This window comes from Silurus meridionalis, chromosome 21, assembly GCF_014805685.1.
Source record: "Silurus meridionalis isolate SWU-2019-XX chromosome 21, ASM1480568v1, whole genome shotgun sequence".
In the NCBI taxonomy this organism is placed as follows: domain Eukaryota; kingdom Metazoa; phylum Chordata; class Actinopteri; order Siluriformes; family Siluridae; genus Silurus; species Silurus meridionalis.
Genome location: NC_060904.1, coordinates 13,614,881 through 13,629,488, shown reverse-complemented (window position 1 = coordinate 13,629,488; position 14,608 = coordinate 13,614,881). Strand labels below are relative to the sequence as shown.

The following is a 14,608-nucleotide window of genomic DNA, read 5'->3' as shown; positions in this document are numbered from 1 at the left end:
GGGCCAAAAAGCCCAACTGCAATGTCTTAACTGTAAGTTTTAGTCTACATCATGCAACCTCAACAAACCTGGTTTGTTTCAAAATATGATTTAACTGCTAAAAGTGAATATAACTGTTTCATACTATAATCGAAAGTACCAACTAAAAAAGAAATTAACTGAATATTCCTTGGTAAGAGACCTTATTGCAGATTTGGATATGCACAATAGCAAATTCAACAAAGTAAATCCAGAAGCTTTTACACCGAATTTTAGTAAAAGCCAGGCTTCTGGCACTTGTCAGTTTGAGGTCCAGATTGCTCTCACTGCGGCACTTCCTCCTGGCCATCGCACATCTTTCACTTCCACTCCAGTCTCTAGTCCATCTGGCACAAACGATCCAACGTTTGCAGACATCGCAGCGTGACAGAATTTTACAATCACTAAAGCTAAGGACACATGGCCACGTGCTGCCCAGTCACAAGCTGCATATAACCACGCTCCTATATGTGCAGCAAATGACTGTGGGTCACTGAAAAGGAAAAAAGAATATCTGCACATGAGAGCAACAAGGCAAATAATAGCCAAGACGAGTTCATTTAAAAATGAATTGCTGTCGTATTTTGTGACCTCACGTGTGCAAACAGAAAGACAGACAGGAGACTATGTTCAGACCTGATGAAGCAAGGGGTCAGCGCTGAGTAGACGACTGGTCAGCCTCTCTCACTCTCTCTCTCTCTTGCTCTCTGTCTCTTCTTTGTCTTAGATCAATGACCATTAAACATTTCTTGCTGATGGCATTATTCACTAAAAAAAATCAATAATGAGCAGGGAAATTGGCAGAGATGACATGCTGGGCAGACTGAAGCACATTTTACAAGCATGATTGAATAGAAGTGCTTTATCAGATGCAATGGATGGATGCAGAACATCATTACCTTTACACAAGGTGTGTAAACGGTTTCTCTATATTATTCAATTAATGCATAAACTATGAGGACAAAAGACACCTGACTTTTCCTGCCACATCAGGTTACCACAAAGTTGGAAGCACACAGTTGTATAGAATGTCTTTGGATTGGGTAGCATTAAACGTTCCCTTTATTTGTACTAGGAGGAACTAGTTTTAGCATGGCAATTCCTTTGAAGATCTTGAGTTGCCTGCTATATAGCTCTGACCTTAACCCTGCTGAGCACCTTTGGGATGAATTGGACTGCACCCCAGGCCTCCTTACACTACATCAGTACCTGACTTTTACAACAGCCTTGTAATAATAACTAATATCCACAAGCAGTCTCCAAAATACAGAAGAACATCTTCCCAGAAGAGTGGTGGTTAACAGGAAATTGGGACAAAATATGAAATGGAATGTTTCAAAAGCACATCTTATGGCCAATTTTTCTCCATATAGTATATAAAACATATTAATTGTAACAATCTCCATGGTCTTTCGAATTTTAAAAAAGTTTCAATTTGGCATGGACCTTTTTGCTCGTAACAAATGTCATAAAACAGGTTATTAAGAATTTTCGTGAAACCAAGGACACTCGTACCACCCATAAAAAAAAAAGATAAATAAATAAATAATACATAAAACAATAGGTTGTAGGTTGTAGATTCATGAAGTCTGACAGTGAAAGTTATGCCATATTAAGGGATTGCACAGAGTAAAACTCTGGTTATGTATGTTTATTCAAAAAGCCTCAGAGTAAAGAGACTAAGTGCATACTGTCCAAGTTAAAAAGAAAAAAAAAATGACAAAACCCTAACTTTTTTAGTTTTCTTATTTTCTATTTGTCATGTTCAAAGAAATCTTAGCCCAGCTAAATGTTACAGACTTAAAACACAGAAAATAATAATAATCTTAAGTATTATATAAATCAATTCTTCATCAATATTAAGAATTGATAAATATTACATATCAGTCATCAATTATTATATTATTAAAATAGCTATTGAAAAATATAGAGCAAAATTGAACCATTCGGAAAAAATGAATAAACCTGAACCACTCAATACAATTCAGTCTCTTGAATGTTATACAGTATATAAATGATGATACAGATTTATTTAAAAAGGCCCTCTGATGTAAATTTATCAACTGTATTATCTGTCTATTAGACTACTTTCTCTTGTGCTCCAGAGCAAAGCAAACACCTGAAGACCTGTGAATATGAATTTATCAAGGCATGACGAGGAACACCCACTATTTCTGTCTAATCTGCCATTAAAAATAAAACATGCAAAGCAGCTATGGTAACACGAACAGACTGCAAATTCGGAAAAAGAGTCATGGACACCAGAGAACCTCTGAATATTCCAACTTGGAGAGTCCGCTTTGGCAAGAAGCAAGCAACTTAATTGGGGGGGGGATCTAACTAAAAAAGACAATAATACAGGACAGAACTGACGCACAGTGGCATCTGTTAACAGCAGACAAAGAGGGAGAGATAAAGAGGTGGGTAACAAAAATCCAATGATCTAGAAGAAAAAGGAAGCGAAAGTGAGCATTTGTGTTTGTAGTGTCCCTGTTTCCTGGTTCCTGTGAGGAATCTTTCAACTTTTTGAGCTAAAGCAGAAGAGGCAGAGAAGAAGGTAAAAAGAATCCTGTCGAATAAAAAGAGATCAAACTCTGAAACCTCAAGAGAAGGAAGAAAGGAACCAACAAGAAACAAGACAGATGAAATAAAACACACACACCTCACACACACACACATGTAAACATTTTTGTCTTACCTGTTTGGCTGAGCTGTGAAGTGCTGCGGCTTTTGCGGGACAAGCCCACAACGGCGGCCATTTTTGCCCCAATGCTCGAGCGCCTCTTTTTGAGGTTTCCACCCACCAGGCCCACAGCCGTGTCCGATTGGCTGCCATCTGTCTTCTCCAGGCTGCACATATCCCCGCCAATGCTGGTGCTTTTGGTCAGGTTGGTGTCACTCGTCACACCCATTTGCCTGTTTTTCATTTTGGATGCAAAGTCGCTGTCAGTGGGGAAGGAAAGCAAAGGATGGAGAGAAAAGAAGACAGAAAAACAAGGTGAAAAATTAAAATGAGCAAGGGATCCACGGTAAATCAGGATTAGCAGGAAGGTTTTGAATTTAGATATAAAGTTTCAGTATAGAGCGCAAGCTCAGAACTGGCCTTTGAAATGGCTGAATTATGTAAGAATTTGAAAAATTCGAATCTGTTTAATATGTAAATTTCTGTCAGCAGTGTTCATATTGTCAGTGGCAAGATGGGTATGAATTAGGAATACAGAAATCCTTTCAGGTCAAATCCTGGTACCCACGCAATAGACAGCTCAAAAGCAAGTCAATTAGGTGAAATCTTATTAAAAAAAAATCAATTCTCAAACATATACAAGTCCCCCTAGAAAAAATTCTCTTTCATATTAATATTGTGAAGGATACGCTCTGTTTGGCTTACATGCACCTGACTATACTTTATCCTATTTGCTGATGGCCTGACTATTGCCTGTCTGACGTTTAAATTGCTGACTATTTTGGATCTTACTGCCCCCCACTTTATAAAAATTGCTTTACCTACACCTGCACCTGTCTCATTACATGCAAGGATTTTCAATAATCTCAGTTCTTTCTATGAATACATTTCTGAAAAAAGCAGTAAATTCCGCAAACATGCATTCATGTACACAAAAGAGGGCAGATTGCAATATTACAGGTTATTTGACATTATTTAAAAAGTAGGCCAGCTCCTGTGCAGTTACCTTTTCGAATGCTCTTAGAGGTTCGAAAGGATGTGCAACTGAGTGGCAGTTGTATTTTTTTAAAAGACCACTGTGGCTCTATTGGCATTAACTTGATTCTCTCTGGACGCAGCACTAATTATACAGGCCACTCAGGAGTTCATCTTGCATCACAGTCTCATTATTTGGAAAGGTGCGTCAGCTTTTGTCTGGCAGCAACAAGGGAGTGAATCGCAATTACCTACCCTTCATCTCCATAATGAGCCAGTCTTAGTCTTTATACAGACATGCACACTATTATTTCTCTAGCTGGAGAATTGCACACAAGCGTAGTCAATTAGTCAATGAAGCCCCTGCTATAGTGGTCCTTTGCTGGCTTTAGTTTTTTGGCTTGAAGTTTGTGAAACCAGGAAAAACCCAGGAAAAATTCATAAATAAGCCGTTTCGTTGTTTAAGCCGCGTTCAAAACGTGGGAAAAAGTAGCGGCTTATAGTCCAAAAAAATACGGTAACAAGAAGCATTTTAACCACGAAAAATAAAAAGAAACAAAAGTGAAGACAGGAGCAATGTAAATCGACTGAAGCATTGCAATTAAATTGCACACAGGTGTGTTAGTGTAAGATCACTTGTGTTAAGTCTGACTCTGAATATTACTATGGATTTTGTGCTGACTTCCTGTTTACTGCATGCACAAAAGGAAAAAAAATACATTTTGAGTATTTAAGTATGCCTGGTACATGTGCCAGTAATAGTAGTAAAGACTACTGAGTCAAGACATGTGAACCTTAAAAGCATCGTGTCTAATCCTTATAGGCTTGCCATCTTGAACATTTATAGCAATTATTTTATGATATAAATACAAATGGCTAATCGCTTTAGATCTACAAGTAGTGGAGCAAATGAACTTTATTCCAATAGTAAGATGTATATCTTCTGGTAGCTATTACAGGAATCCCCGATTAACAGTGGTTTGAATCTCACGCCCGCTGTTTATTGCAAAATTGCATTTCCACATTACTAATTAGTTTGGCTGATTTTTCCGGGCTCTCGTGGATAGCACGATAGACCAAAAAACTTATAGAGATTTGTTTTTATGGAGTTTTATGTTGAAATAATGAAATGTATCAATACAAATATAATTATTAATTATAAAATTAAGTAAAATGTTAATACAGTATAGTACTGTATACATAAAATTGCATTTTTGGGGTGGCGTCCGTTTATCTTGGTGTTGGAACGTAACCACCGTGATAAACCGGGGATTAATGTATTACATACTGCTGAATAAAATAATAATCACATGGCAACATAACAAACTGTGAGGAATGTGCTGTTGGCACTGTTCTGCATACATGAGCACATACGTTCTCCTGATTTGGCTAGTTTTGCTGTGGTTGATTGAGGAGAAAAGCATCTTATCTCAGCTCATCTAAATAAGCAGTTTCTGGAGAATTGTCATTTCCTGCAAGATATTTTTACAACTTATTACTTGAAGTTAGAAGGGAGATTTAAAAGAAAGCTATTTATTCCCTTCTTGCCTTATTCCATTGGCACGTTTGGTGGTCAGATAAAAAACTGACATCCGGCTTGAAACATATTTCACAATTTGACCATTACATATAATATATACTATAAAAGTACAGACCACAGTGTACTTTCAAAGTATTATATTGGCACAACCAAGTCAACAGAATAATCAGAGTGTGCAACTGAGTGAGAGAGAGAGAGACCTGAATGCAAGACCTTATAATAAACACAAGGAAAGATAGATTGAGATCAACGCTTGGCCAGGGATCTACTACCTCTCAGCCAGGAAGCTATTTAAGATCCTGCAAGTCACACTAACAGAAATAAACTCAGTTCACCAAGGTAAATTAGGTTGCAAGAGTTGGCTCAGGCAACCCCTGCCTGTTGAGAGAGTGCACATGATTTGATGTAAATGCCAGGTCACAAAGCATAATGCTTCTGCAAAGCATCACAAAGGGTCTCTAAATGTCCTCTATAGGATTATTCTCTTTAATGTTTAAACCACAAAGGCATGGTCCAAAAAACACACTACACTTTCAATGAAGGTTGGAGTACATAATGAGATGTAGCCTGGAGCTAATGCTGAAAAAAGAGGCATTTTTTTTTTTACTTTACTTTATGGCTTTGTATAGAGTGTAGCTAATGCTCTCTCAATCGCCAATGTAGTCAGAAGATATTTTTCCAGGAATCGAAAGAGCAAATCTGATTATGCTATCTAAAAGAAAAATATGGTATACGCTTTAACCCATGTCAATAACTGTAGCACTAGCCAACCATGAGTTCTTGTATGTGGAATATGGTAGATAGAGTTTTCCTCAATGTATGTTAGGCTGCTCTGTGTAACAAGCTCAATTCAATGATATGCTGATTGACCAAATGTAGATGATAGCTACAGTAGCCCTGTTAGCATAATTTCCTCTGTTAACTGGCTTCTACTCACATCCTGTCATTATCATTTTAATAGTATTGGCTTCATCTCAAGTGATAATCAAGTAAAGAAGAAAGTCTGGGTGTAGGAGGCTGCCAGAGAGACGGGACATTAAAACCTAAATCTGTAAATAAGAACAGCTCGACAGACTCTGTTCTCCAGGAGTAGAGCAAGATACCGCAGTCAGTGCCAAAAACCATGCCTGCATCTCCACTAATTGCTGAAGGACGTTCACTTCCAAGAAGCTCTGGCATGCAGGTATTATCTCGCCACAAAAAAATGGATTTGGAATGATGCGGAGGCTCTTATAGTACACCATGTTCTGCAGACTCGAATTGCTTGATCTAGGCCATGATCCCCTTGTCTTCAGAGAATATACAGTACAAGGCATCTCACATCATCTGTAAAAAGCTCTATAGGTGGAAGCATAGAAGACACTTCTATTTAGATGCCTGCCCTTCTGTGCCAAGGAGATTTGGGATATTAGATCACAAAATGAAAAAGAAGACAAAATGCGACTTTTACCAGACATTATTGTACAAAAAAGTACATGATACAGTTTATCGAAGAGGTAAACAAATTTTGGATGCTTACTTGCTTCATTGATGCTCCACAACATTAAAAATTACAATGACATGGTATACTTTATTAAAAGACCCAAGACAAATCAGGAGTTACACAGGTCCCTGTATGACACAACCCTAATTTTACATAAGTTGGCACACTGTGTAAAATACAAATAAAAACAGAATGTTAAATCTCTCATGATAGAGATTTAACCTGATTTGTGGATGACATGACAAACTGTGTTTACAGAGAATGATTTCTGGAGGTGTTAATGAGCCCATAAAGTGATTTCCATTACAGAATCATGACTGTTGCAGTGCCGCCTATAGGCCCGAAGATCACGGACATCCAATGGTGATTTTCGCCCTTGTCCCTTGTCCCCATTTCTCCAGAATCTTAGAATCTCTAAACTTTTGATGATATTATGTACTCTATCAAATAGGATATTCAACTGTTTTCAATTTTAGTTTGAATAACATTATTTGTGTATATAAATTGGAGACACGGTCTTTTACAGTTTGTTGAAGCGCTGCCCATCTTTACTTCTGAGAGACTCTGCCTCTATAACAATATTTATGCCTCTATAACACTTTATACCCAATCATCTTACTGATAAATCTAATTAGTTGCAAACTGTTTACTTTTTATAATACTTACTTTTCCCAGACTTTTTTGCCCTCAATGTTTTTGTGTTGCAGCCATTAAATTCAAAAGTACCTTGTTTTTTCCTTAAAATGGAAAAGGGTTGTAAATACATACATACATACATAATTTGAGAAAAATAATTTCTAATAAACACTTGTTTACACAATGCATTTCTGGCAGATGCTGAACAGCATTTCGTTGCTGTGTACCTGTACTTTGAAATGACAATAAAGCTGTATCTTAAGAGGAATAAAACACTTCTGGATGTGTTGTTTCGATCAATAATCAACTTCTGGGTATATTGTTAATTGTTTTCCTATAACAACACAAACCGTTATTTTTTTCTTACTTACGGTATTAGCTTCGTGAAAGGACACCAATAATTCTGGAGAATGAAATTCGAACAGGATAGATGACCCGTTGGCTCTGATTGTTCCCACTAACAACCCAAGGACAGAAAGTGCTCTGCAATTAGTATAATTTCTGCAGGCACTGTGATGTGGAACAACGGTTTCCATGGGAACCATTGCCCTAGTCAACCCAATCCATCATTTTAATTTTGTTTAGCCAAGAAATTGTGTATGCTCCATGAAAGCAATTAAAACAGCACTCCAGCACTTAGTATTAGATGATACACACTACTGTTGTTGCTAATTAACATGCTAAAGCTGGTGACTGATCATGTGATGGTGATTTAAATTAATGTCTGATTAGATTCAGATGATATTTATGATAACAGTTAGAGCTGAACAAACGGGTCCATGACACTTAAACTTACTGAAGCGGGGCTCCTTCAGTAGAAGATTCATTTAACTTGGCTGCAGAAAGGAGTTGGGTTGACAGGAGGTCATTTGTACCAACTGCAATCACACTGTACAACAGTTTATTATCTGAACTTTTATAACTTTACAGTATCTATCTATCTATCTATCTATCTATCTATCTATCTATCTATCTATCTATCTATCTATCTATCTATCCATCCATCCATCCATCCATCCATCCATCCATCCATCCATCCATCCATCCATCCATCTATCTAGTTACAATCCATCTGAATTTAACACCACAAAGTTTGCACTCAGTGAGCTCTAAACTAATTTTTAAGCTCTGGTTATTACCATATTCATGTGACAATGAATGTGATTCATGTTTCTTAAAAATGCAGACCATTGCAGAGAAGAGAGAGTAATATATGGCAAATTAGGACATAATTTCAGAGCACTTATTAGCCCCTGCCGGCTTTGTTTATTGTCACTCAATGTTTTCTGATGGTTTAAATGTTGACAGTTTAGAAACCACAGGTACTGATTGGATTTTATCCCAATAGAAGTCCGTTTGACCAGACTTTGATTAATAACATTACGTTAAGTATAACGTATCACCTTCGCCCATTTTTAAGACTTGACGTCAGACTACACTTTTTTCCCATTGACTTCCACTCATATGCATATGGAGACTGGAGACTTAAACTCAATGCAAAGCTGTATGCTATATATCCAGTTGGCACCCATATTCACAACAATCTCTGAAAAGATTCCACATGCCGAAAGTTCAGTGTGACTGCTGCCTTACTATGAAAAAAGCAGATAGTTGTTTTAGCTAGCATGGATTTATGTGTTTCAGAGGAAGTTTGTGGTAAATGTTATGTTATAGTTGTTGTGTTAAGGAGAGCTGGGCAGTGAGAGAATATTGGAAGAAAATAGGTGAAAAAACAGGAAAAACAAAACATGCTATATATAAATTAATTTTAGTACTGGCCTCACTAAAACTTCTACCAACATTAGTTCAAGGCAAACTTGAGCTGACATCAGAGGCAATGCCTGACTCTGCATTTTACTTATTCTTACTACTAGTCTGCTATAAACCATGACCTTTAAATGAATGTGGTCAACATCAAAGCAAGTGATAGCAATGCTAATGAAATTCTGTTTCATCATAAGGCTACAGACTGTTTAAATACCAGTCACTGTTTGTTTTCTTAGAGACTCCTGCATTTAATACATTGTCCCTATGTGTTCATTTATAAATGTATGCACAATTATGTATATTACACAATTAGTTGATTATACTTGCAAGTTATTTAGTGATGTAAAATTGTAATTGTAAATGTAATCTTAAATGCATTTTTAGGTCTATATTTCTGTATCTTAGTGTTACATATTTTCACCGAAAACACCACACTTCCATTTGTTCTAAGTTGTGTGTTTTTTAATGGTTTGCCATTTGCCAACCGTTTTGGTTTTGAACTGTGGTGCCAAAACTTTTTTCTATGAAGGGTCAAAAATCTAACTCGACTGAAAGGCTTAAACAAAATTTGCACTATAAAAATTAATTTGGAAAGCATGGCTCTGTAATCTGCCTTACTAGTGCAGTTTTATTTTCAAAGTTCTAGTTCAGTTAAAATTATGGTCCAACAATAAACAATCCAAATTACTGTGATGTTCAATGCCTTACATTGACCCCTAATGAGACACATGAAACTGGTCCTTAATTTTTCCTTAAAGTTTTTCCAAATGGAATTTTTTCCACGTTCCAATTAACTCATGTATGGAATGGCTTGGCCTCCAGGACCTAATTAGGCCATATCTGCTTTAAACAGTTTGTCTACTTTTTCTGTCTTTAAATTCTTGGACGTTTGTGTGTATGTCCAGAGGTCTGATGTCACAGAGTTTGCATCTCTGATAAGAAAATATATATATAAAAATATTCTTTTTTTATTATATTTTAAATATATTTTATATATAAGTATATTTTGCTTAAAAAAAAAAAGGGGTTGATATGGAAAATTACCACTTATATCTTACCATCGACTGCACAACTTTTTGCCCCAAAATTTTGAAAATCAGGGCTTTTAGGAAAATGTTGAAATTTTAAGTGCAGTAAACTCATAATTACAATATTTCTGGCAGGAATTAAAGGCAGCATTATACCTTGTTGTGTCTTATTTCCAAGTTTCCTCAAATGTTTTGAATTATGGCAAAGTTAGTTTCTTAATTCCTAGTTCATATGTTATTATTATTTGTTGTTATATTGCCCCATTCCTCTTAATCCTCTCGACCTTGTTTCCTGGCACCTGGAGCCATGCTACATATAACTTAAACTATTCCAGGACTCCACTTAAGTTTAAACAAACTTTCAGAAGGCTAAATAAAGAATTCATTTTCTACAAGTTAGTGATCTGTTCTGTTCAATGTTTACATAAGAAGGTAAGTACTAGTTTGCATGTTTGCCTTATATGGTCATTGCCAGTGACACCCTGTTTACTAAAAAAAAAAAGACAGAACATTGGCAGTGAAAGCTAAACGGTTTATTAGGAAAAATATGAATGGCAGGAATGTGACCTGTTCTAATAACACTGTCCTTTACTAACCACTCCTTCATTAACTCTTGATAAGAATAGCTAATGATGTAATTTCTCCAAATTCCCAGTGATCCTACATTTCTAATTGCTTTCGAATTAGGTTAATGCTGGTATTGTGGGTCAACTATATGCAGTACAAAGTATAACAAATGGGTAGCTTTTTTAATGTGTTTAACCAGAATTTTCTCCTCCAGCGGTGTAAATCTTGGGTAAAATTTCCCCTTAAGAAATCAGGGGTCTGATCTACCCCACATATATTATACATGATTAAACATGGACACATAGAGAGATGCTCTACAGCCAAGCAAGCAAACACGAGTACAGCATTCAAGATTTTCTTTTTGCAAATTTCTTTTATTTTTCACACTGTTTTTCCTGGGGTCATTCATATACTGTAATATCACATTTCTCTAGCTATAGCTCATAGATATTATTTTTAAAACTATTCACTCTCAATAAAATTGTTTCCTAGAGGGTGAATTCTAGATTTATAATACAGGTAGGTAGAATTATTTGAAATATTCGAAAAGGCATTTGCCGTTTAAAATGGTACTTTTGAGCAAAACCTTTTTTTTTTCCAAAAGTCACTAATAGTTATTCTTGACTTCTTTGCTTTTTGTCCACTGCCGACTTGCTTTTTCTACCTGCCTTATATTTTGTAGGTTCCACTTCTGCCAACAAAACAATTCTGAACCATCACAATCCCGGCAAGACCCCTGGCTCCCATGTATTAGCAACAAATCCATCCAGCCATATAAGTTGTGAGGTTAGAACTTTATTAGCTGGACATGTTTTTCAACTGCATCCCAGATATGCTCAATCAAACTGAGGTCTGGAAAATTTGAGGCCAAATCAACACATTGGACCCTGCCATGTTCCTAAACCATTCCTGAATACTGCTAAAAAAAAGGCACTTTCTTTCCCAGAAAGACTTATTAAGCCAAGACACACCAGCTGTCCACATGTTGTACAAGAAAAGATGATTTATATGCTCACATACCCATTGTAGATGCTTTTAGTGGTGGACAAAGTTCAGCATTGGTACTATGATGCAATGCACTGTGGGTTATGAACCTTTCCGTTAGAGTTATGCACTTCTACAATCAATTTGTGCTACAGGGGAATCAATCGACATGGACAAGTCAAAAAATAAACCTTGAGTAACCATGGCCTTGGTGCGGGTATACCGCTTGTTCTTCTTTCCATTTTTCGTATGTACAATTAGGGCATACTGCGAAAGACCTGCCCTTTTGGAGATGTTTTGAGTCATCTACAGTAGCTTAATCACCTGGGAGCTGACTGTTCAAATCAGAGCTGACTCTTCAGAACTGCCTTATATATCCCACCTTTTGACTGGTGTCAATTGTATTGGGATGATCAATCTTGTTTAATTTACCTAACTTAAGTTTTAATAATATTGTGTATAACATTAGCATGAACATATACATCAACAAATACAAAGGTCCTATACTATCAGTTGGCTTCTCTAAGCTTCCTTTCAGAAAAAACTCATTGTGGAACCTTGTTGGATGGTACACAGGGCCTTTTTCTAAAGAGTATACTGACAGCTAGAAATTACCTCTTTGCATGTATCATGATTTCTTCTCATTTATTTAAAAACCAATAAGAGAATTATTGTGTATATTTGCTTTACACAGTAATAGCCAATGACCCCCAATCTACTATTATTATTTCTTTTCTGGCTCATATGTGCTGTTGGTTAGTAATCGGATTGCATAACAAGCCAATTCCTGCTGACACATGTTTCCTAAACATAACACAAGCCTTTATTTGAAAGAAAATAAGCCAGCAATTCCTATAGTGTGCACGGTGATATCATTTATCCTTTTGACGATGGATGTTTCTCAACACACAGTGAGTAATGGAGCGAAACAGGATCGCAGACTGGAGCATTAAAAGGAATAGCAGACACCTAGAACATAATGCTTTCAAACACTTTAGGTCAACTTGGCTTGTCGTTCTTGTTATTAGAAAGCCAGACTCGAAATTGACAAAATGAGCCATCCGTCTTGACCATGTGCAATTGGATAAAGGGTAGAACATCATCGAAGCAAAAGGTCTGTGTACTGCTGGGAAATGATTTACTTGGGCCGATTGCAACATTGAGCAGAGTGCAGTTTCCCACATTGAGGCAATGCCAGTGTTTGTACATCCTTTAAACAAATCTGCCAGCCAGCACTAAGATTTGGACTTCCCAAAAACAGTTCATAACAAGCCTAACACATGCTTAAGTGGATTATCTCACCTGTATACAGTAGATGTGTACTCAAGATGTAATCAGCTGATCTGATCATAAAGACTTATGTTCAGCTACATTGACATTTGTTTACAATGACATGTTTAATTTAATTTGCTGAAAAAACAGATAAGATATAATTTTTTGTAAAATGGCTGTCTGAACCGTAACTTACAAATACACCAATAGATGAATTTAATGCTCAAAATTCCAGAACTGGTCACAGTTCATCCTTTTGAGGTAGTTTGCTATATTCACAAATTAATGCAATATTATATATCAAATTTCCAAAAAGCTCTGGTATCTTTCCTATAAATCTAAGATGCTCCTTGTAACAAAACTGAATACTACTTTAATATTTTACTTAATTGCTGACCAAATATTAAACAAAAAAATACTATTGCCAACCATAGTTATTATTTAATAAAAACACATTAGCCAACAATGAGGTTTAACATTTAGCATGTTTAGTTGGTTTAATATACAATAATGTTATGGTAGTATTAATTGATTTTATATTCATCTGAAGTGAAGCATAATAAACTTAATAATTAAAAAAAAGTGAATTTAAGCCTGACTGCAACACAAAAAATACCAACAGTAAGAACGACCTATAAGGAAATATCAGATTATATGCTAATAGCTATTTTTTTCTCTAGAATCACATCAATCACATCTCAAATCAAATCCCCTGATCTGATCCTATTGACTATAGGTTTCCTCTGGCTTGCCTATAAACCAATTTTTAAAAGGTTTGCTCAACTTAAACTATATTAATTAAATTGGTAAAACCAGTATCCTCATTTAGGCCAGTAAAAAATAAGATTGAGAAAAAGAAAAAAAAAAAAAAAACGCCTGAGGTACAGTAGAACAGTAGATACATAAAGTGCCATGTTGATAGCAGTTTACCTGAGGTCATTGTCTGAAAACCTCCTCTGGTCAGGTTCCTCAATAGACTCCGCCCCTCTATCTACCCTACGTGTCCTTGCATTTTGACTGCTCCCACAATCATTCCCTACCCCTCCCTCCTCCTCCTCAAGTAACACCTCCCCAGAAAGCTCCTCCCCCTCCTGGGAGAGGCTCCACCCCTGCATCATTTTGCTAGGACAGGAAAAGCAAGCGCCATGCAGATAAAAAGAGAAATAGCAGACAAAAACAAATAAAAAAGTAATAAATAAACATTATCCACAATGGCAGCAAGATTCATTTGGACATTGGCACAACATAAAGATGAAATGCAAACAATGAGGTCACAAAGTACTATATCTTCCTTTCCACACATGTTCTGTTTAGTAAATTGCAATGGATGTCCCTTTTATTTATATAAAAGATGAAGGAAACGTGGCAAGAAGCTCTGCTTGGTAAAAATCAATAAGACCATAAAGGTTAAAATACCATAAACTTTCATAGTCATAGTTTGCCAGTGACTGGTGTCTATTATATTAATAAAGTTCAAGTGTTTGGCTCCATTAAAGCTCATAAAGAACCAAACCTGAACTTCCATCCAGGAAATTATTATTAGAGCATTTCCTGGTTCAATAAAGGATACGAGAACAGAGGTTTTCCTCACAGACAACCCCGGAACTGCTCCTTAGTTTCAGATAAAAGTACATAATAATTAATTCACCCATCTC

The 14,608-nt window shown here is 36.3% G+C and overlaps 1 protein-coding gene across 16 annotated transcripts in view; it reads right to left on the bottom strand.

The window, feature by feature from the left end:
- Window positions 1-14,608, bottom strand: part of rims2a (regulating synaptic membrane exocytosis 2a) — a 149,598-nt gene that overhangs the window by 23,832 nt on the left and 111,158 nt on the right. For 14 of the 16 annotated variants that reach the window (XM_046877531.1, XM_046877533.1, XM_046877522.1 and 11 more), the window contains one exon: window positions 2,717-2,961. In XM_046877531.1, the coding sequence (XP_046733487.1) occupies window positions 2,717-2,961 (245 nt within the window). Of the gene's footprint in view, window positions 1-2,716; window positions 2,962-7,706; window positions 7,784-13,883; window positions 13,919-14,608 lie in introns of those variants that run through there. The other 2 variants (XM_046877538.1, XM_046877537.1) reach the window with 2 other exon arrangements.